Source organism: Chionomys nivalis, chromosome 13 (assembly GCF_950005125.1).
Source record: "Chionomys nivalis chromosome 13, mChiNiv1.1, whole genome shotgun sequence".
Lineage (NCBI taxonomy): Eukaryota > Metazoa > Chordata > Mammalia > Rodentia > Cricetidae > Chionomys > Chionomys nivalis.
Genome location: NC_080098.1, coordinates 71,984,490 through 72,008,719, shown reverse-complemented (window position 1 = coordinate 72,008,719; position 24,230 = coordinate 71,984,490). Strand labels below are relative to the sequence as shown.

General features: G+C 41.2%; 1 protein-coding gene across 1 annotated transcript in view; it reads left to right on the top strand.

The window, feature by feature from the left end:
- Positions 1-24,230, top strand: part of Gkap1 (G kinase anchoring protein 1) — a 53,372-nt gene that overhangs the window by 15,039 nt on the left and 14,103 nt on the right. The window contains exons 6-9 of the mRNA XM_057787579.1: positions 3,829-3,952; positions 9,688-9,710; positions 17,601-17,753; positions 20,551-20,652. Coding sequence (XP_057643562.1) covers positions 3,829-3,952; positions 9,688-9,710; positions 17,601-17,753; positions 20,551-20,652 — 402 coding nt within the window. The remainder of the gene's footprint in view (positions 1-3,828; positions 3,953-9,687; positions 9,711-17,600; positions 17,754-20,550; positions 20,653-24,230) is intronic.

Genomic DNA, 24,230 nt, shown 5'->3' with positions numbered 1-24,230 from the left:
AGAGAACCTAGACAACAATGAGAACCCTAAGAGAGACATACATGGGTCTAATCTACATGGGAAGTAGAATAAGACAAGATCTCCTGAGTAAACTGGGAGCATGGGGATCATGGGAGAGGGGGAAGGAGAAAGAAGAAGGGGAGCAGAGAAAAATGTAGAGCTCAGTAAAATCAATTTTAAAAAAGGAAAAAAAAATTTTCTGGCACCCGTGTACATAGTGGGATGAGAAAGTGGGTAAGATAGTAGGCTCAGGGTTTTCTTAAACACCTAGCATAGCCTAATGGCATCAAAAATTACTTAAGTATTGCTAAAGTTCATTTGACAAATGAAATAAATCATAAGGCTGTATTTCCAGCAACTGATCACAGCACAGTGCAATCAGTAAGTTATGCAAGAAGGAATTTCACATTTCACCCAGCTTAAAATCTGGATAAATAAATTGCTTTGTTATCACAGGTCTTGATTTTTCATTAATATTATGTAGATATATTTAAGAAGTAAATATCATACAAGATTAAATATGATAATGTATATACTTGTCTACATTAAGAGGTCATCATTGCACTACAATCACAAGAAAGTTTCCTAAATAAAAATCAAACATATTAAAAATGGTACCAGTCACGATTGGTTTGACTCAAGATATCCATGTTTGTCTCTACCTTACTACTCTCCATGGTTAGCTGTAATTTATTTAATGGATGATGGAAGGCTGCTATCTACGCTAGCAAAAAGTAGGATGTTAGTCCATAGTCTCATAACTAACAATCTTTGTGAATAATAAAATATGTAAATACGTGAAAAAAAGAAATGCCCTTCTCATGATTAAAACGTTTTTGGTCTTGCTGGAGTCCACTGGTGCCTCTGTCCAAGGAGAAAGGAAGAAAGGATTAAAGCCCACAGTAGATGATTTTGCTATAAAAAAATAAAATAAAACTTGCCAGCCAGGTGGCCAGTGTATCCTGTGTGCTTTATCTTCCATGCCTTTATATCCTGTATGCTAAATGATTGAAACCCATTATAACTAAAATCAGGGCTGGGGAGCCGGCCCAGTGCTTAAGAGCACTGACTGCTTGCTCCTTAGAGGACTCTGGTTTCAATTCTTAGTACATGCATGGCTGCTTCCCTGCTGCTTCAGGCCCGGGGGATCTCACACCCTCTTCTGGTCTCCAGAGGCACTGCATACACATAAAAATAAATAGTTTAAGAGAAAAAAAGAATGATTATAACCTTAATAGCTAGATGTCCACTTAGATAAAAATCAAGCTAGTATAAAAATAAATACAACACACTTTCCTGTGGTTTAGCCATTTAAATGGACTTGAAGGTTATGCTTGGCAAGGTCCTCCTTCATTTCTAAATTAATGCATAAGATTTTAATGTGTAGAATATTACCATACAGTAATTACCATACAGCTGTTGTTGGATGTATGTTAGCTATTCAGGAGTAGAGCAGATGGTGTTGATAAAATGTTGTGATCCCATCCAGTTTTCTTGCTAAATTAATAGGCCTAGCACTCCAAAGTATTGATTTTTGTCAGACAACAATGACTAAGAGAACAGAAGTGCTACTTTGTATGTAAAGGCTAGTGTGTTCATAGTGTACCAGCCAGTATTTCAGTCAGATAACCATAATAGTGTGTGTGTTGTGCATGCGTGCATGCGTGTGGGAACAAGTGTGTATGTTGATGCCCATATACAAGTTTTTGGGGAGGCCAGAAATCAGCATTGGGCATCTTCTTCTATGTCTCTCCATCTTATTTTTGAGACAGGGTCTCTGCTAAAGCTAGATCTCACAGACTCAGCTAGATCAGCTGGCCAGCAAGCCCCAGGGATCCTCCTCTATGCCCTCCCCCAACCCTGCTCTGGGGTCACAGGAGTCTAGCAGTTATGATTATTTGACATGACCGAGGACTGAACGTCAATCCTCACGCTTGCACATCAAATGCCACTGATCCTTCTCCACTTCCCACCCATGATTAGTCCCTCCTGTGAATTTGTATAACAAATAATGAAAGTTTGTCCTTCCTTTGGCTCACATCTATAATCCCAGCACTGATGAGGCAAAGATGGGAGGATTGCCATAGCATCAGGCCAGCTTGGGCTATCTAAGCTTGGGCTGCATAGTGTGTCCTAACCCAGAAGGGCAACAGAATGTACTCATGTCTCAAAAAGAGAAGAAAAGAAAGAAAATGAGGGATGCTGTTTGTGTCCTCTTCCACCACTCGCTCACCAGGTGCTTATGAAATAACCAGAGCACGGTGACCTAGGATGGGAAGATGAAGACAGCCTCACCCTGAGCTCAGTGCAGGAGACATGTTAGTCTTAGCACAGTGAAGGTTCAAGCATCGTCAGCGCTGATCCTAAAAAAGATTTCTTGAAGTCTTACTAGATGTATTAAACTGTCTGCAGAGCAGCCCAGACAGAAGTAGGCCCTCAGGGAAGACAGACAGAAAGACACATAGGAATGTGTGAGAGAATGTGCTGTATGTGAACTGTGGGTGGGTGACCTAGGAGAGCTTCGCTATGGAGAGGAAGGCACCGCGTCAGAACACACGTGGACTTGCCTTCTCCTAAGATACTGCTATTTTTATCTTCTAGATTGATTTCAGGTTTTTATTTTAGAAACTCATAAGTATTACAGAAGGTGAAATTAGAGACCATCAGTGTCCATGTAAGAGAGGAGGAAGGAAATGGCGGAAATACAAAGGACAAAGAAATCCTTAGGAAATAAACTTGCTAAGACCTAGTAACTACCTGAAGGACTCATTTGCATAGAAGATGTGGCTTATAACTGATAGCACTATAGGGGATGGCTTGACCAAGCTTGCAGTGGGGGATCAAGTGGGAAGTCAGGGTTGTTGGTGGAAACACAGTACGGCAGAGTCTGCTGAGTACTGCAGCCGATGTCTGTACATAGAGAAATCATTGGTTTAGAAGTGGGAACTTGGGTGTTGAAGCGTGTGTAAGTGAAGTGAGTATACTGGATAACAGCTATGTTCTTAGGAGGAGGGTTGGGAAAAGAAGGCAGCAGTGGAGACCCAAGTCATTACAAATACATAGAGAAAACCATTTTTGAAAGATGTATGGAGCTAGGGGCTGGCTTGGTAGTTGAGATTACTGGCTGCTCTTCCAGAGGACCAGTGTTCCATTCCCAGCACCCACATGGTAGTCACAACCCCCTGTAATTCCAGTTCCAAGGGATCTAGTGCCCTCTTATTTAACCAACTCATGTTTTTTAAAAAATATTTTTATTTTTCATGTATAGGTGTTTTGCCTACATGTATGACTGGTGCCCAAGAATGTTGTCTTAGATCTCCTGAGTAAATTAGGAGCATGGGGATGGAGAGGGTAGAAGGGGAGGGGAGGGGAAGGGACAGGAGCAGAGAAAAATGTAAAGCTCAATAAAATCAATTAAAAATGAGCAGGGGGAGAATTTACTGAAATCTCAAAAAAATTGTCGTTTAGATTTGGTAATTAAGAGAAAGCTGGTGGCAGTGTTAGTGTCAGAGAATAGCACAATCCCCATTTCAGGGTATGAGGTCGGAAATTGTAGATCATTGTCTTAAATTTAGTCCTGAAGGAAAGAATAAATAGTTGGCAGTAGGGGGTTTATAAACCAATCTGTGATATTTTTACTTCAACGTTTTTAGTTGAGAAGATGAACAATAACTAATTAGGAATTTTCATACAATTTTGCTGGCCTAAATTTTCAGGGTTTTTTTTTTTTGCCTTTAATCTTTAAAAGTAAAACATTAAGAAATATACTGAGGAATTGATGTTATTCTTTGTAAACCAAACTTAATTACTGTTGGTAATTCTTTTTAGGATTATGAAAATGTTGAAAATGCTTCAACTCAGTCCAAAGGTGTAAATAAAAAAGATAAGAGGAAGACCCAGCAGGGGAAGGACAGACCTCTCACAGTATCCCTGAAGGATTTCCAGTGTGAAGGTAAGGTGTGCCTGCCTGCTTCCCCAGAGCCATGCTGACCTCCTGCTCTGCCTCAGTCTAGTTGTTGTGGTGCTGGGGGTCAGGCCCAGAAGCTGGCTCATGCTGGACAGGATCTACCAACTGAGCCTTTTTATAGTCAGGAGTGTTTTTCCGACTTTGGTTAGGTTAGGTTTACCATGTAGAGTATAAAAATGTAAGTCTGGCCGGGCGGTGGTGGGGCACGCCTTTAATCCCAGTACTCGGGAGGCAGAGGCAGGCGGATCTCTGGGAGTTCGAGGCCAGCCTAGTCTACAGAGCTAGTACCGGGACAAGGCACCAAAGCTACAGAGAAACCCTGTCTCGAAAAACCAAAAAAAAAAAAAAAAAAAAAAAAAAAAGTAAGTCTGTGTTAGTTTATTTTGTATTCCTTTGGTAGGTAATTTCCAGCAAACAGAAATGCGCTGGCTCACAGGTCAGTGTCGAGGGGCCAGAGTCTGTCAGAGTCGTGCCTGCTGCTCAAATGGTAGGAGGCAAAAGAGCCAGAGAGAAAGTGCTGAGTGACTTCCTGAGGAGATGAGGACAGCGTTTGTTCACTCAGGAGAGGGCATCAATAGCAGACCAAAATGACATCATTGGGTTTTCTTACAGAAGCTCAGGTGAGAGGTCACCTGCAGGAACACTGGTGACTTTTTGACAGCTGCATCACCAGAAGCCACCTCAGCCTGGGTGACAGCTCATAAACACTGCACCCTGAACATCACTGTCCCAACGACAGGCACCACCCTGAACATCACTGTCCCAACGACAGGCACCACCCTGAACATCACTGTCCCAACGACAGGCACCACCCTGAACATCACTGTCCCAACGACAGGCACCACCCTGAACATCACTGTCCCAACGACAGGCACCACCCTGAATATCACTGTCCCAACGACAGGCACCACCCTGAATATCACTGTCTAAACAACAGGCAGCTCTATCTAAGGCAACTCTGCTGCTTATATAGCCTCAGGGACAGGCCTTGTGAGGCTTCCAGAACTATGGGAATCTCCTTTTCTCTAGGGAATTTTTCCTCTAAGATACTGATTGTTTCATCCACTTTGTAACTTCCTTGTCTAGCTATTGAATCTATTCAGTAATTTTCTTGTTTAGGTCTTAAAGTCCTTATCTTTTGTACTATGAATTCTAGTTGGTCTAAATAATAAAAATTCAGAGTCAGATACAGAGGTTAACCCTGAGAGATCAGAGAAGCACAGCAGCCAGCCACTAGTCCTTACCTCTACCTCAGACGAAAAGGGGCAATCCTCTCCCTACAAATTCTCTAACTGAATGCTATCTCTACAAAACCTCAAAATGAATCCGAGTTCCTATCTCCTCCCACTTTATATTCCTCTCTCTGCCCAGCCGTATCGCTCCTGTCTCCATCTTCCTGGTGCTGGGATTAAAGGTGTGGGCATCCCAAGTGCTGGGATCACCTTTGTGTGAGTTCTCTTTCTCTTTTAGATAGATTCAATCTCTTGTAGCCCAGGGTGGCCTTGAACTCACAGAGATCCCTACAATGTGTCTTCATTGCCTGGCCTCCAGTGACTTAGCTCTGCACTCTGGTCTTCAGGCAAGCTTTATTTGTTAGAGCATAAACACATTTCCACCACATTTCCCCTTTTTGTCTAAAATAAAAGATTATAACTAATATAAGAAAAGCTATACAATAAGTACAATAACTATATACAATATATATATTCTATGAATATATCAACAATGTTTAGTCCACTTACAAATGACAAATTCAGCCGGGCGTGGTGGCGCACGCCTTTAATCCCAGCACTTGGGAGGCAGAGGCAGGCGGATCTCTGTGAGTTCGAGACCAGCCTGGTCTACAAGAGCTAGTTCCAGGACAGGCTCCAAAACCACAGAGAAACCCTGTCTCGAAAAAAAAAAAAAAATGACAAATTCAGGGAAAGTAGTCCATTTTGCCCTAACTTGGTGAATCCAAAGTCTTGTACCTAATTAGCTTTCTATCCTAACTTGCATTACCATTCAAAACTGTCTTGATATCTCTCAGTCTTACGCTTTACACCTCTTTAGTGAGTTTCTTTTCTGCATCTAGTAAACAAGGAAAACTTTAGCTGTCTAGTCTTCAACTCCCTCAGAGACCGAAAAAGGAAATAATATTAACTGAGTAAGCAGGAAGTGCAAACAAGTGACTTTCAAAAAATGTGAGCAATGACAAAAAGAGCTGGCTGCCTTGACAGTCACACCAGGTTGGGGCACACATATTCCGCTTACAGGCCTAGCATATCTGATGGACTTTTTTATGACGCACAGTTTTTGAAGGACCGTCCTGCCTTGTCTTGACAAGGTTTGGCAGTCACTCACTCCCTTCTGTGCCCTGCGTGTCCTCAGCACCAGCATGCCGTCAGCAGTGGACGGAAGAGCACTGCCATCAGCAGTGGACGGAAGAGCACTTTCTTCCCCAGGGGCCTGCTATTGCCACAAAGAAAGTGAACTCCATGAGGGGTTTCTTCAGTGCCCATCACCTTCCCTGAAGTAGATTGTTGCTGCCAGGAGCAGACATGCCTCATTGTCATAAAAAAAGAACCCATGTTCTTAAAACATCTTAAATGCCATATTCTGTAGATCTCTGAAGTGTTTGAAGATGACTTATATAAAATATATCTCTGTTTGACCTAATATGACTACAAGTTTGATTGTAATAGATGACTAATTACTAACCTGCATTTCCTTATTATCCTAAATGGTAATAATAACTATGAAAAATCTAAATACATCTTCAAAGACCAGCTTTTCTGTAAAACTAAGAGTAAACTTAGAGAGGTTTTGCTTTCGCTTGAGGATCAAGAAAGTTCTTCTAAGGCTGGAGAGATAACTTAGAAGTTGAGTTCTTGCTTCTCTTACAGAGGAGCTGAGTTCCAGTCCCAGCACCCATGTCAGGTAGCTCACAACTACCAGTAACTTAGTACCAGGAGATCTGACTCCCTCTTCTGGTCTCTGTTGGCATTGAACACATGTGGACACAACGCACACATGCACACGGAAATTCTGAAAAGAAGGAAGTTTTCTATAGTCCGTGGTCCTCTTTAATTGTTGCTTCCTTTTAAGCCATGACTACCCTAGTCAGCAACTGCAACTCCACTGCTACCAACAGCCTGAGGAAATTCTGTTCTCTCAGGCACCCACTCTTTTAAAGCTTCTAAGGGAACTTACCTTTATCTCTGTTCCTCTAAAGAACTCAAGATTCAAAGATAGAGTTCTGCTCCTCAGACAGGCTGAATCTCACCTAGTTTACTGCCTTGTCCCTCCTTATAAATCCTTCTCCACCTGGCTTCTCCCTACAACTTCTATCATCCAGTTGCTAATGCAGCCTCCTGACTACAGGTGAATTTTATTTAATCAAACACATCTTTGCATCATTAAACGTTCCAGAGCATAAACAAAACAAAACAAAAAAACATACCTTAAAATAATATTCTACAACAGTAGTATAAGTAAGTTGCTTGGTTTAGGGATGAACCATGCATGTTAAAGTAAAATGTCCAAATTTACCCAGAAGAATCTTATATATAATAAATTTTGGGTTTATGGAGATAGCTCATTAGTTAAGGCAGTAACTGTCTACAGTCACTATAGTTCCAGGGAAACCAATGCCCTCTTCTGTCCTCCTTGAGCACCACTCAGACACGGTACACAGACATACATGCGGGCAAAACACCCATGTACATAGAGTAAGATAATACATTTTTTATCCTTATTTTTATTGTAAGAATATTTTGTCTATATGTGTATCTGTTCACCACATATCTGCCTGGTCCCTGTGGAGGTCAGAAATAGGCATCAATCCCCAGACACAGGAGTTACAGGTGACTGTAGATGCTAGGAATCCAACCCAGGTCCTCTGCAAGAACAACCAGTATTCATAATCTCTGTGCCATATCTCCAGCCCAAACTTTTTGAAAAAGAAATTTTATTAAAATTTAGGCAGAAGTGTACTTACTAGGGGTTGGGGATGCTTCTCACTTGGTAGTGGGCTTGTCTGCCATACAGGAAACTCTGAATTTGATTCCTAGCACCACGTACAGTGAGTTCCACAGGATGCTCCTGTGATACTAGCGTTGGAGAGGTGGAGGCAGGAAGGTAAGTTCAGTTTCATCCTCAACTGCATAATGCATTGGAAGTCAGCCAGGAATACATAAGACAAAATACATGTTCAAAATACTTTTCTGAAACTCCTGTTTTCTGTGTGTTTGGTTTCTCACGTTGTAGGCAAACTTATTAGCTCACTGAGAGTATAGAAAAGTAAGGTACATACGTTTTCAAGGTGTGATGGCCACCGTTGTGCTTTCCCCTGGGTGATGGCATCATACTACTGAGCAGAGCATACCAGAAGAAAGATCATTTGGTAGTTTTGATGTAAATCAGTGACTTTCATATTGAACATGTTTTATACTGTTCTGACAAACAAATGATGTAGAAAATGAGACCAACTTTCAAATTGTTGGTCATAAAAAAAAGCTAGTCTGGAGCTGTGGTGGCGCACACCTTTAATCCCAGCCCTCAGGAGACAGAGGTAGGCAGATCTTTGAGTTCAGGGCCAGCCTGGTCTGCAAAGTGAGTTCCAGAACAGCCAGGGTCACACAGAGAAACTGTCTCGAAAAACAAAAACAAAAGAATTCTGTCAGGTTGTTCTTTGAGAGGGGATAAATGTTTGTTACAAGAACATTATATACAATGTTAACCTCATTACCCTGACTCATGCAAGTACTTACTGTTCCGGTCACCCTTACATCCCAGTATTTGGTCCTGCTTGTGCTTCAGATTAAGCTGTTCCTCCCTCACCCTGTTCTCGGTCACTCCTACCTAGAAGAGCTGTCTGGGGGTTTGTTGTCCATGGTTTGTTTCATGTGTAATTTGTTACTGTTCCATTGTTAAATCCTATAAATGTACATCTGTGCATATGTACTATAAGTCCTATAAATGCACATCTGTACATAGATACTATAAGTCCTATGAATACACATCTGTACATATGTACTATAAATCCTATAAATGCACATCTGTACATGTGTACTGTAAATCCTATAAATGCACATCTGTATATGTGTACTATAAATTCTATAAATGCACATCTGTACATGTGTACTATAAATCCTATAAATGCACATCTGTACATATGTACTATAAATTCTATAAATGCACATGTACTATAAATCCTATAAATACACGTCTATATACATGTATTATAAATTATATAAATGCACATCTGTATATATGTATTATAAATTTGCTAAGGATTTCACTACAGTGCAAGCAAATAACCATCTGTATCTTTAAAATAATATAGCCAATAGATTTTAAGGACATCAAATGTTTTTTATTTTATTTAACAAAGACAGTCATCTGAACATTTTCAGTTAATAGTTCTCTGATTTGATTTTTGACATAGATATATCTGTATAACATAGAACTGAGATATGTATAAAACTCACATGCTTAAAATCTGGTAACACCCTCCATGTGGTAGCGTCTCCTAGGATATAAGATGTAGTCCCGGAGCTGAACAAACCAGCTGGTCTGTGCTGGATTTTAACATTCTGAAAGTAAATCAGATGTGAATCTTAGAAAACTCTGTTTATAATTCTTCACAGTTTTAACATTCTTTTGGATACTTTGGGTTTTTTACATGCTGAAATATTTGTTAATTCTTCCCAGTAAAACTTTTCTTTTTTCGTTTGCAGATCATAATAGTAAAAAGACAGAGGTAAGTTTCCTTGTGATTGTCCTGCAGTCTAGAACACACTGAAGAGTAGTACTGTAGTGATTAGCAGTAAATCTGTTCTGGAGACAAAGGTTTGTCTCATTATGTTTCTGGTTTTATAAGGATATAAATACAAGAGAATAAAATGATTATTTGCATAAACTAGTTTCATTTGGCATTACTGTCCTAATCTGTGTCTAATATATAAATTTAAAATTCAAAGAAGTGATTTAGTCTCCAAATCTATATTTTATTTTTTGTATTAGTGTTATTAGTTTTTGAGACATGGCTTTTCTGTGTAGCTCTTGGCTGTTCTGGAACTCACTCTGTAGACCAGACTGGCCTCAAATGCAGAGATCCACCTGCTTCTGCCCCCCAAGTGCTGGGATTAAAAGTGTGCCACTACCTGGTGCTAATTTTTGTGTTTGTATTGTGTTCATTCTTTTGTTTTGGGGAAGGCATGTGTGTTTACAAGTGTGTGTGCATAGGTGTTCATGTGTGTGTGCTCATGAATGTGTGTGCATGATTGTGTGTGGAGGTCAGGAAACAAGTGCAGATGTTGTTCCTTAGTTGCTGTCCACCTCTGTGGACCCACATGGTGAGGAGAACTGACCCTTACAGCTTGTCACCTGACCTCTGCATGTATCATGGTACACATGCCACCCTACATGTGGCACTCAGAGAAAGGCTTATCCTTCTAAGTGTGGTGACACAAATTTATAGATCCCACACTGGGAGGCAAAGGCAGGGGAGTTCAGTTTAAGGCAAGCCTGAGCTGTATAGCAAGACCCTGTGACTCAAAACCCAAACAACAGAAAAATCCAAAAAATGTTGGCAAGGGGTCTCAACACATGAAGGTGCCTGCTGCCAAGCCTGACAACTGAATCTGATCCTCGAGACCGGGTGGTGGGAGGAAGGAAATGACTAGTGCCATCTGTGTCGCTCATGTGAGGAACACGTTACAAATGCTTGACTAGTGGGGGAGTAGCGTGTCTAAATGGACCATTGTGAAGATTGTTTATTGTAGTGCATTAAGAAATGTTTAAGTTATAGAGCTGAATGTTAAGGGGTTACATGGAACCCTTAGAAATCAGAAAATGTTAGGCTGAAGAGATGCCCGATGGAGTGTCACAGTGCAGCCCCGAAGGCCTGAGTTCAGCTTGACTGACAGGGAACAAGCTCCAGGACGCAGGAAATTACAGAGAAGGATGCCTGATGTCTAGTTGTGCAGACCACTCAAACATACAGAGATACATTGTAGATGAGAATCTTACATGTGTTAACACCTGGGAATCATGTACATAAGTGTTGGTATTTATGTGTGATACCAGGCCTACCCTTTATCTTGCCCAAGAAAAGGCTAGAATAAATCCAGAGGTTTATCTTTAGTAGAATACTTATTTTAGGATAATTACACAGAGGTTTGTGAAATAATGATACAATTTAAGGATAAACCAAACTAAGTGTGCTCAAAATAGTGTTTAACCTAAATATAAGTCAAGCCTTAAGAGGGCTATCTATGCTACATGAGGTTCAGGACTCAGATATATAAGTGAAATGATGCCTAAAAGAAGCACTTGAGCAGCTGGAGATGTTGCTGGTGACAGAGCATTTGCCTGCTGTGAATAAGGCCCTGTGTTGATTCACAGCAAATCTGGGGAATGGGCTTTTTGTCCAACAACTCACCTGGGCTCTCCAACAAGACCATGTGAAGAAAAAGTGGGTTGTGTTCTAGTGTTCTAGATTAGAGGAAACTTGAGAGGTCACCAGCTGTGATGTGCAGGCCGTATTCAGATATGCCATGGTGTCCCTAATGCAGAATACCTAAGCCAAGAAATGTACAGGTGAGATAAAACACACAGGAGGAAGTTACATTGTGTAGTGCTGTTGCCTAATAACAAAGATAGAGGTTGATAAACACTCAATTCAGGGTCATGGTTACTTTGTGGGAGGCAAGAAGATGAGTGTGGGAGACTGCAAAGGGCACAGGCACAGGTATGTCATGCTCCAGTTTTCAAGAGAACAGGGTCGTGGGTGGCATTTTTGCAAACAGTTTTACTGACTGGTAGTGTAGCTCATAGGAAAGCAATTGCTGCCAAGCCTGAAGATTTCAGTTCATTCCCTGGGCCCACATAACAAGAGTACTAACTCTTGAAGAAAACAAGTTCTCTGGCTTCTGGCTTCTACTCCCATCAGTAAACAAAATATAATTTAAAATGACAGCTTTATTGAATTATAGAATTTGTATCAAATTTACCATTGCATGTATAAGTCACGAACAAAGACAGATAGACGAGAGTCAGCCGGGATCTCAGATATATTAAGCAGTTGCTTTACCATTGAGCTAAACTCCCAGCCCCATTTATAGTGTATTTAAGGAGTTATATGGCCATACTTACAGTATAGATTTAAAATTTTTTTATAATCCCCCAGAGGTTCCTTATACTCTCCTCTTAAGTCCCTGGCAATATTCTGTTTTTTTATTTCTGCAGATTTGCATTTTCTCTGTGTGGTTTTTTTATGATTGGCTTTTTCACTTGGCATAGTGTTTTTAGGTTGATTGGTGTTGTTGTTATCAGTAGTTCATTCAGCTAGACATAGTTGCACACTGTATCCCAACACTGAGGAGACAAAGCCATCCTGGTCTACATAATTCCACGCCAGCCTGCACTACAGAGTGAGACCCGGTCTCAAACAAGCAAATAACAGTTGATTTAGTTTTATTTCTGAACATTGTGGAAATATTTTGTGTTCAGTTATAGACTAGCGATAATATTTATGTGGTTCCGTGTTTTTATTTCTCTCTAGGGATGAAATTGCTAGGTTGTGTAATTTATTTTTTCTTTTTTGCAGAGAAAGGCATTTAAAATATTTGCCTCTTTGTAATGTCCTGGGTCTCGAGCCCAGAGCCTTGAGTAGCTAGGCAAGCATGCACTACTCAGTTACATTCGGAGACTTCTTAGCTTTTCAAGCATGATCTTACTAAGATACCTAGGCTGACTTTGAACTCTCTGTATCTCAGGCAAGTCTTGACCTGGTATCGTGCTTTAGCCTTGCACTATCTGGGATAGTAGGCCTGCATCAAGGAGTCCTGGTTGAAACAGTTCAGAGCCTGTTAGATTGTTTTAAAGAAAGGTGTGTGAGAAGTTCTGGTTTCTATACATCCTTGCCAACACCTAGTACTGTCTCTAGTGGGAAGGTAACGTGTCCACTGAATTTCACTAATAGTCACTAGTGGGAAGGTAACGTGTCCACTGAATTTCACTAATACTGTCTCTAGTGGGAAGGTAACGTGTCCACTGAATTTCACTAATAGTCACTAGTGGGAAGGTAACGTGTCCACTGAATTTCACTAATACTGTCTCTAAGTGGGAAGGTAACGTGTCCACTGAATTTCACTAATAGTGTCTCTAGTGGGAAGGTAACGTGTCCACTGAATTTCACTAATAGTGTCTCTAGTGGGAAGGTAACGTGTCCACTGAATTTCACTAGTACTGTCTCTAGTGGGAAGGTAACGTGTCCACTGAATTTCACTAATACTGTCTCTAGTGGGAAGGTAACGTGTCCACTGAATTTCACTAATAGTCACTAGTGGGAAGGTAATGTGTCCACTGAATTTCAGTTGGATCTTCATGATGCCTAATGGGTATGTTTTCATGTGCTCGTCAGAATATCATCTTTCAACAGTCTTCTTAACTCGTATTGCTAGTTTTAAGTGTGTTTTATGTGTGTGTCATTCAGAAATACTAAGGGGCTAAATTGTTTTGGGGGATAGGAACACTGGCAAGAGGAACTGCAATCAGAAGATGGTAGGCATGGTGAGCATGCCCTTGATCCCAGCACAGGGGGCGGGTCTGCATCCAAGGCCTGCACAGCTGCAGGGTGGGTAGTGAGATCTTCTCACACAGGGCACTGATCACTAGTGTAAATCCAGAGCTGGGCCTGTTGTCATCAGCCTGCTGATCCTTCCATGGAAACTCAGCGCTGTTTTATGCTGTAAATGAGATCTTACCAGAACATAGTGGAAGTGCTTTATGAAGCAAACTTGGAATTATGTCTGTGCCACTTGGTGATGGCTCCAGGGCATTCCAGGCCTTGATAGCTCTGCCAGCCTCTCCTGGTGTTTATGAAACTCAGGTAAAGCAGTGTCTTAGTGCTCTGTAGAACATGAAGTTCTCTTCAGGTAGCTAGAAGCTATCTCATTTGTACTGATGTACAAGTAAATTTTCATTTCAACATTTCACTTCCTTAGGTGTTATGGAGGTAAAACAGTGAGCAGCCATTTAACTGTGTGTCACTGTTTATAAATCCAGTCTAACCTGGTAAAACGCAGTATTGTAGCCTAAGAGTGTGGGATTGAGGGAGACCTGTGGGGACAGGAGAATTTCCTTTAGTCTCTGCTTGATAGCAAGAGGGAAAATCCTATTTCTATTAGAGAATGTGTAAACTCTCCAAGTCTAAGTAATTTGATAGTTGGTGTTAAAATCACATCTCTTTAATATATTTATTTATATGCACAGTTTATATCAAAATGACTTTTTTTGTTTGGTTTGGTTTTGGTTTTTCAAGACAAAGTTTCCCTGTGTAGCCCTAGCTGTCCAAGAACTTGCTTTGTAGACCAGGCTGGCCTCAAACTCAAAGAGATCTGCCTGCCTCTCCCTCCTAATGCTGCAGTTAAAGTGTGCACCACCACCACCTAGTGTCAAAATGACTTTTAAGGGCTGGAGAGATGGCTCAGTGGTTAAGAGCATTGCCTGTTCTTCCAAAGGTCCTGAGTTCAATTCCTGGCAACCACATGGTGGCTCACAGCCATCTATTTGTAATGAGGTCCAGTGCCCTCTTCTGGCCTGCAGACATACACACAGACAGAATATTATATACATAATTAATAAATAAAATAAATAAATATAAAAATGACTTAAATGTAGCACAAACAACGCAAACACATCGCTGTAGTAATCAAGTCAGTTTGACACTGAGAATTGAGTCTTGAGAATGGACGTAGAGGCTGGTGGAATTAAGAATCCAGAAATAAGCCTTGATATTTGTGTTTTCTTGATTTTTTTTTTTTCTTTTTGAGTATGAGTGCCAAGACAATTCAGTATGGAAAAATTTGGGTGTCTTCTGCACATCATACACAGAAACTAACTCAAAGCGAATCACAGAAGTATGTATGTAAAACCTAAAACCGCCAGGTGGTTGTGGCGCACACCTTTAATCCCAGCACTCGGGAGGCAGAGGCAGGCGGATCTCTGTGAGTTTGAGGCCAGTCTGGGCTACAAGAGGTAGTTCCAGGACAGGCTCCAAAAGCTACAGAGAAACCCTGTCTCAAAAAACTAAGAAATAAAAAGCAACTAAAACTTTTGTATTATATAGAGGACATAAAAAACTTGGTAAGGCAACCCTTAATGAGGGAAAATATTTAGAAATAATATTTGATGAGATGTTTATTTAAAATACACAAGTTTTTGTATGCGTATATGTTCATGTATGTGTGTATGTGTGCATGTGTGTGTTTCTGGGGACCAAAAGTCAATGTCCAGTGTCTTCCTCAGTTGCTCTTTATCTTATTAGTGTATTGACGAGGGTGTCAAACCCTTTTATTATTGTATTGACAGGGTATCAAACCCTTTTATTATTGTATTGAGGGGGTATCAAACCCTTTTATTACTGTATTGAGGGGGTATCAAACCCTTTTATTACTGTATTGAGGGGGTATCAAACCCTTTTATTATTGTATTGAGGGGGTATCAAAACCTTTTATTACTGTATTGAGGGAGTGTCAAACCCTTTTATTACTGTATTGACAGGGTGTCAAACCCATTACTGTATTGAGGGGGTATCAACCCCATTTATTACTGTATTGAGGGGGTATCAAACCCTTTTATTACTGTATTGAGGGAGTATCAAACCCTTTTATTCACAGACTTGAGAATGGGAGGGGACAAAGAGGTTCACAAAATCAGATGTCCTTCGGAAGACAGGTCTTTGGCCCTCTGTCACTAACCGGGATTGTATGCACTTATCACCATGATCAGCTTCTTAGACTACTTAAATGATTTCTTTTAGATCTTTATTTATATAAATATGCATATATGTCTGGGGACGTGTCTGAGGGATAGATAGTGCACATAAATACAGAGACCAGAAGATGGTGTCAGATCCCCTGGAGCGGGAGTTAGAGGCTGTGTGAGTCACCCAGAGTGGGTGCTGGGAACTGAGCTAAAGCCCTCTTGAACACACTCTCAACCATGGAACTCTCTCTCTCTCACCAGAAGACAGACATTGTTATAACACGAAAGTGAGTAGGCAAATAACTCAGTTAAAAATGAGCAAAGGGGGCCGGGCGGTGGTGGCGCACGCCTTTAATCCCAGCACTTGGGAGGCAGAGGCAGGTGGATCTCTGTGAGTTTGAGACCAGCGTGGTCTACGAGAGCTAGTTTCAGGACAGGCTCCAAAACCACAGAGAAACCCTGTCTCGAAAAAAACCAAAAAAAAAAATGAGCAAAGGGGGCTGGAGAGATGGCTCAGAGGTTAGGAGAACTGATTGCTGTTCCGGAGGTCCTGAGTTCAATTCCCAGCAACCACATGATGGCTCACACCCATCTATAATGGGATCTGGTGCCCAGAACACTAAATACATAATAAATAAATTTAAAAAAAAATGAGCAAAGGTTCAAAGTAAACATTTCTCACACAGACAGTGTCTAGTAACACTTGAAAGCAGCCTGCTCCAATAGCCATAGTGAAAACACAGCTCAAAACCCTGGAAAAATAGTTCACTTCCAGGAGGGTGTCTGCATTAAAAATACAATAACGTAGGTGAGAATACAGAAATCAGAGCTGCCTCATGTTGTTGATAGGACTGTAAAATAGTAAACTGCTTGGAGCACTAGCTTTTAAAATCTCAGATGGTTAAACATACGCTCTGCACACCGCCCAATAAACTTACTCCTAGGTGTGTGCCAAACAGAGTTGGAAACAGGTCCATAAACATCTTGTGGATAAATATTCATAGCAGCATTATTCATAAGACCAAAGAGATATCTAGGGGCTGGAGAGATGGCTCAGTGGTTAAGAGCATTGCCTGCTCTTCCAAAGGTCATGAGTTCAATTCCCGGCAACCACATGGTGGCTCACAACCATCTGTAACGAGGTCTGCTGCTCTCTTCTGGTCTGCAAACACACACAGACAGAATATTGTATACATAATAAATAAATAAATATTTAAAAAAAAACAAAGAGATATCTATCCACCAGTGACAAGAAAAAAATGTAAAATGGAATATTACTTGGTAATAAAAATGAACTACTAATCCATGTCATCACGTGGAAGAATCTTGTAAACATATTGGTAGGTCAAAGAAGTTTGAGACAGATAGCACAATTACTCTGTTTATATGAAATGTCCAAAATAGATAGGTTTATAGAGACAGAGTGAGTGTTGCCTAGGGTGGAGAAGAGTGTCAGGGGTCTGTGGTGACAGGTGTACAGCTCTCGAGAGGACATTAAACCTGGGTCTTTTACACATTAGCAGGCTGAAATTGTGTGGTATGTGTAATAAAATCTTTAAAGGCCAAGTAGCCTGGACATGATGTTACAGAGCCATGGTTTCAGCATGCGAGAAGTTGAGGCAGGAGGATCACAAGTTCCAGACTAGTCTGTGCTCTGTAGTAAGACCCTGCCTCTAAAACCTGTCAATCATGACACTCCAAAATACAAAGGACTAAGAAAAAGACAGGTGCAAGTGTCCGTCTGCTACTTCCCTTCCAGAGCTGGGTAGGGCGGTACCTGACTCCTGCCGGTCAGTCCCTTTCACTGTCCTCCAAGAGACTCAGGGTTGAGTATGTGCATTGGTGTGGAATGGTAGTGATTCATGATTTATTTCGACAGGAATCGAATTCTTCTCAGACTTTGTCACATGATGGGGGATTCTTCAATAGACTGGAAGATGATGTTCATAAGATTCTTATTAGAGAAAAGAGAAGAGAACAGCTTACAGAACATAATGGAACAGAGAATTGTCCAGCTCCTGAGCACAACCAGGCATGTAAAATTTCTCTCTCTCTCTCTCTCTAATTAAATCACTGCAAGGCCCATTAGCTCTAGCTTCTTAAAAATTCTCTTAAAGTCACAGAGAAGTTATCTTTTAAAGAAAGAAAGAAAGAAAGAAAGAAAGAAAGAAAGAAAGAAAGAAAGAAAGTGGAAGATTTCAACTCTAATTGTACAAAGTAACAGTTTTAGGGTATTAGTCATCGTTCTGCAAAGAATAATGTGTATGTGCAGTTACGTCACTAATGACTATGGAGCAGGTGCTGCACTGTGTAGTTAGGAGCTGGTGCTGGAGAGGGCAGCCCCTTTCTCTCTGGCAGTAGAACTGCGCTGAGTATGTAAATATGATTAGATGACCTGACGGCATTGTGCCATAGAAAGCCTGAATGACAGTGGGATGTGACTGAAAGAGAACAGGTGTTGAAGTCAAATATATATATATTAGTGTTGCAACTCATCTGCTATACTTTACTGAAACAATTGTTTTTTCTTATTAGGAATTAGAAATTACAATTTTAAATAATATAAGAGTATGTGTACATAATATATATTTAATAGATAATTGTTTTGTATAGATAGAAGAGTCATGAGTACAAAAATAGTAGGTGCATTAGTGCAATAGGAATGGGTTTCTGGAGAGAAGTTAACATTTGAGTTGGAAGATAACAGGCCAGACGGATCTGAGCGTGCAAAGATGAGGATAAAGAAGCTAAAATGTCTTCAGCAAAAATACAGACACAGTGAAATAGAAACCAGCTCAATTAAAAGAGAATATTGAGTAAGTTTGATAGATTGGAAAGCACTGTGGAATACTCAAAGCCAAGTTTGTAATTTAGTTTGTAGACAGGAAAGAATTTAGGAAATATTTGAGCAGAATAAACTGTTATATAGTACTAGTTATTTTATTGCAGAGCCTAAGAACAACTGAAGGAATATGAAGAGTGTACGTGGGGCTAGATGACATCTCGAGGAGACGGGCTAGCAGGCACCCTGGGCGGAGTGAAGATTGGTGTAGCCACCATTTGGAAAACAGTGTGGCAGTATCTTTTTAATCCGAGGCTAGCTGATGGACATGATTTATGGTGTGGTCATTCTTTCCATTTTTTTTTTCCAAGACAGGGTTTCTCTGTGTAACAGCCCTGCTGTCCTGGAACTAGCGCTTTAGACCAGGCTGGCCTTGAACTCACAGAGATCCACCTGCCTCTGGGATTAAAGGCTGGGATTAAAGGCATGTGCCACCATGTGCTGTAGTAATTTTATATATGATTTTATATAAAAGTCAGGTTTTTTTTTGTTGTTTTTTTTTTTTTGGTTTTTCGAGACAGGGTTTCTCTGTGGCTTTGGAGCCTGTCCTGGAACTAGCTCTGTAGACCAGGCTGGTCTCGAACTCACAGAGATCCGCCTGCCTCTGTCTCCCGAGTGCTGGAATTAAAGGCGTGTGCCACCATCGCCTGGCAAGTCAGTTGTTTATAAAAGCAAAGTCAGTCAGGCTGAATGGACTGTACCTATAGATAACAACCCACACAGCGACTTTTTAAAATACACTGTATAATGAGAAAAGTCACTAGATAATAGTTCAGTGAGATTAGTATATATATTAAAAATAAGCCAGATGTGGTGTCTCAGGTGTGTAACCTCAATGCTTAGGAGATCAAGAGATGTCTTCTGACCTCCTTCCATGTGTGCCTGTATGCATAGGCATGTATAAACGCACACACACATAATAAATAATACCAGATTTACACACATGATACCAGATTGAGAATACCTCCGTGCAAGCCACTGAAGCTTATAAGAAAAGCAGAATAAGGAAAGAATAGATTCTGTTCCAAAGAGAGAGAGAGAAACAGCTTTGGAAACCCACAAAAGAAATCAAAGGAGCCTGGAAAACACTAGACACAGGCAGCACAGAGAGCCGGGACCAGCCTCCCACTTAGCCTATCAGGGAGGAGAGAAGGCTGAGGAAAAAAAATCCGCCCCCCCCCCCCAGATAGGAAGATAGCCACACTAACAGGTGGGAAATCACAGAAACTCAAGACCCTTCAGTGAGATGGGTACAAAGCCAAACAACTATCTCAAATGTTTTCAGAAAAACGAAGAGTGACCTTTGTCTTGCTTGGGTTTAACTCGTGAGCTCAAGTAGTCCTCTGGTATTAGCCTCAGCGTGTCACACCCAACACCAAGTCATCTGTGCCCTCTCCCACACGACACTGCACAACAGCTTCCGCCTTGGCTTCCGTGTATCATGTGCACTTCATGTGAAGTTCCCATGCTATGCTAGACATGTTTCATAGAAACAAAAAGGGGTTCAGTCTTTTTTCCTGGCACCTAGAAACTACTCATGAGCACCTGTGTACATCACTCTTTAGGAAAATACAACCAGTTAAATTCCTCAGAGCAGAACCAGGCCTGATGGCACACACCAGTGCTCAGGAGGCAGAGGCAGGCGAGTCTCTGAAGCTCAATGCCAGCTTGATCTGCACAGTTCCAAGACAGCCAGGGCTGTGTAAACCTGTCAGGGTGCCTCTGCATGTGTTTATTCTAGGATGGAATTGTCGATTCTAGGACTGGACATTGTTCTAGCGTATACTTACAGCTCGCCATGGACATCTCAGCTGCTATTGCTGTAGGAAACTAGGATCATTTACCTGAGCAAAGGTAAAAATGTAGTAATTCAAAATTGCCTAAGAAATAAAGTCTATTTTTCCTCCTAATCTTTTCACAAAGGACTGTTGTAAACAATGATAGGTTGGACAATATTGGTCAAAAGCAGTATTTTTCTTTTTTTCAGGAAGTGGGTCTAAAAGATGGAAGAATTGAGAGACTGAAATTAGAACTCGAGAGGAAAGACGCTGAAATTCAGAAACTCAAATCTGTGATCACCCAGTGGGAGGTGTGTCCACTCACTTCTGGGAAGAATAATGTATTTGCATTCTGTGGGTTCTGTATGTATTTATTATTCAGTTACTCTGCTATTCAGTCTTTTAAAGTGACTATCCACTTAAATTCTGAATAATGGTATAAATTTTGTTATAAAATATATATTGTAAAATATGTTGTATGTTATATGCATATATATACATAACTATTTTAAGCACGAGGTTCAGTAGCATTAAGTTTATTTAGCTACTTGTTCTTTGTTTTTTGAGACAGGGTTTTTTTTTTTTTTTTTTTTTTTTTTTTGGTTTTTCGAGACAGGGTTTCTCTGTGGTTTTGGAACCTGTCCTGGAACTAGCTCTTGTAGACCAGGCTGGTCTCGAACTCCCAGAGATCCGCCTGCCTCTGCCTCCCGAGTGCTGGGATTAAAGGCGTGCGCCACCACCGCCCGGCAAGACAGGGTTTTTTGAGACAGGGTTTCTCTGTGTAACCCTGACTGTCCTCACTTTGTAGACCGGGCTGGCCTCAAACTCAGAGGTCAGCCTGCCTCTGCCTCCTAAGTGCTAGAATTAAAGGCTCAGTAGCACTAAGAACCTTTTCACTGTTGGGTGACCATTCCTGTTGTTCCCTTCCAGAAACTCTCCATTAAATCGCTCACTATTCCCACCCTTCACCCACAAACAATTTATCTCTAGGAATTACCTGTTTCTGATCCCTCATTCTGGTAGGATCATACAGTTTTTGTCCATTTCTGTCTGGCTTATTTCTTTTAACAAAGAAATTTTCTGAGCTTCCTCTATGTTGTAGCATTTATCAGAACTCCATTCCTTGTCCTGCCTTATTATATCCTCTGAAGTGTACGTGCTACGTTTTGTGTGTGGTGCACAAGTAAGTGTCCAGGATCCTGCTTTGAGTTCTTCGAGTATTTTGAAAATCTAAAAGTAGAATTGCTGGTTATAGGATAATTCTGTCTTAGCTTTTATGTGACTTCCAAGCGTTCTCAGAGCAACTGTTTGTTGTCCTTTTGACCAGAAATGCACAGGGATTCCAACTTCTCCACACCCTTGCTAATGCAATTATATGCAATTGTTTTCTCTTAAAGATTAATTTTAGATTTTCATTTGTATGTGTATGCTTGTATACATGCACATATGTGTTCAAGTACCAGTGGAATGCAGAAGATTTCAGATGCCCTGGAGCTGGAGTTAGAGGTTGTGAGCCACCTGATGTGCTGGGAACCAAACCTGGGTCCTCTGCAAAACCAGCAAGGACTCCTGCCTCTGAACTAGCTCTCCAGCCCTTACAATTGTTTTTAATCACAAACTTATGAAGCACTCTCTTGCTACTGCCCTTTAGACTTCAACATAGATGCTCCAGTCCCTCAAGCATCATTTCTCTTCTGATCAATGTTAGTCCAGGGTTTACTTACCGAGAGAGAGCCTGTGGGCAGCCAGGGTTCTGGCACTGGTGTGTGCAGCATCTCCCATTCATCTCAAATTCTTACTTTTTTGTTTTTTTGTTTATTTTTTCGAGAAAAGGTTTCTCTGAAACAGCTGTCCTAGAGCTAGTTCCATAGAATAGGCTGACCTCAAACTCACAGAGATCTGCCTCCCAAGTGCTGGGATTAAAGGCATGTGCCACCACTGCCCGATTCATCTCAATTTCTTAAGCGTTTTTACTCTTTTTGTATTTACTATAGCAGATGCTTCAGTTCCCTTTGTGGACTACAGTATTACTCAGTAAATAATTATTATCAGCAATTTAATTGGATAGAGTACTATTTAGTAAAAAATCACTTTTTATAGAATTTAAAACATATTTAAAGCCAGGCGGTAGTGGCCCATGCTTTAAATCCCAACACTAGGGAGGCAGAGGCAAGTGAATCTCTGTGACTTTGAAGCCAACCCAGTATACAGGACAGCCAGGGCTGTTGCACAGAGAAACCTTGTCTAAACCTCCCCTCAAATAATAAATAAAAATAAAATATATTTAAATCCACTGGGTTCTGGCATCATTCAGTGGTAGCTCCTTGCTTTGTGTATTTGGTGAGGCCCTAGGTTGGACCCCAGCACTATAGAAATAAAAAATAAAACTGGCAAATCTTCCACATACTTGTTCGGTGCTGAGAGAACAAAAAAAGAGAGAGAGCCGGGTGGTAGTGGCGCACGCCTTTAATCCCAGCACTCGGGAGGCAGAGGCAGGCGGATCTCTGGGAGTTCGAGGCCAGCCTGGTCTACAAGAGCTAGTTCCGGGACGGGCACCAAAGCTACAGAGAAACCCTGTCTCGAAAAAAAAAAGAGAGAGAGAGAGAGAGAGGTTTTTTTACACTGATATTTTTAGGCATTTATTTTTTATAACATTTTATATTGTTTTCAATAATTGGTTAATAGTGTTTGAAAGTATTTCAAAATACTAAAAGAAATGTTCCAGCCAGGCTGTGGTGGTGCATGCCTTTAATCCCAGCACTTGGGAGGCAGAGGCAGGTGGATCTTTGTGACCTTGAGGCCAGCCTGGCTGTAGAAGAAGCAGCGGGCTGCGTTCCTGCTGCCCAGCTCCCGGCCGCCTGGCTAGCTTATACCCAAAATAATTACACGGAAACTGTATTCTTTTAAACACTGCCTGGCCCCTTAGTTTTATCCTCTTATTGGCTAATTCTCATATCTTGCTTTAACCCATATTTAGTAATCTGTGTACCAGGAAGATTCTAACCTGCGTCCATCTCAGAGAGGAGAGCTATAGTGTCTGTCTCACTGCCTTCTTCCCAGCATTCTGTTCTGTCTACTCCACCCACCTATGTTCTGACCTATCAGGCCAAGCAGTTTCTTTATTAATTAACCAATGAAAGCAACACATAGAAAGAAGACCCACCTACATCACCTAGCAGAAAGAAGGGAGGGAGGGAGGGAGGGAGGGAGGGAGGGAGGGAGGGAGGGAGGGAGGGAGGGAGGGAGGGAGGGAGGGAGGGAGGGAGGAGCCAATGAAGACTGTTTGGGAGATAATTATCAAAAATTCAAGTGGTCCATGTGGGAACCCAGCTCCTCTTATTCATGAATTATGGTGTATTGTTCATTAGGAGGAGAAGAGTCAGCCATTGGAAAAGGAGCTAAAAAGTCAAGTAGTGCCACTAGCTCTATGCCTGACAGTGGCGGTGTAGAACTGCAGGGCAGTCTAGTAAAAAAGATAGAGCTATTTTCTTTTGATTTTTATTGGTATTAGTTGGATTTATTCAAAGTTTTTATTTGGGAAGATGTTGTGGGGAGCTGTGGGCTGTGTTCCTGCTGCCCCAACTCCTGGTCGCCTGGCTAGCTTATGCCCCGAAATAACAACACACAAACTGTATTCTTTTAAACATTGCTTGGCCCATTATATCTAGCCTCTTCTCTGCTAACTCTCGCACCTGGACTAGCCCATTTCTAATAATGTGTGTAGCACCCTAAGGTGCGCTTACTGGGAAGATTCTAGTCTACATCCATCCTGGGTCGGAGTTTCATCACATCTGCCCCAGAGAGGAGAGCTATCGAGTCTGAGCTCACTTCCTCTTCCTCCCAGCATTCTGTTCTGTTTACTCCACCCACCTATGTTCTAACCTAGGAG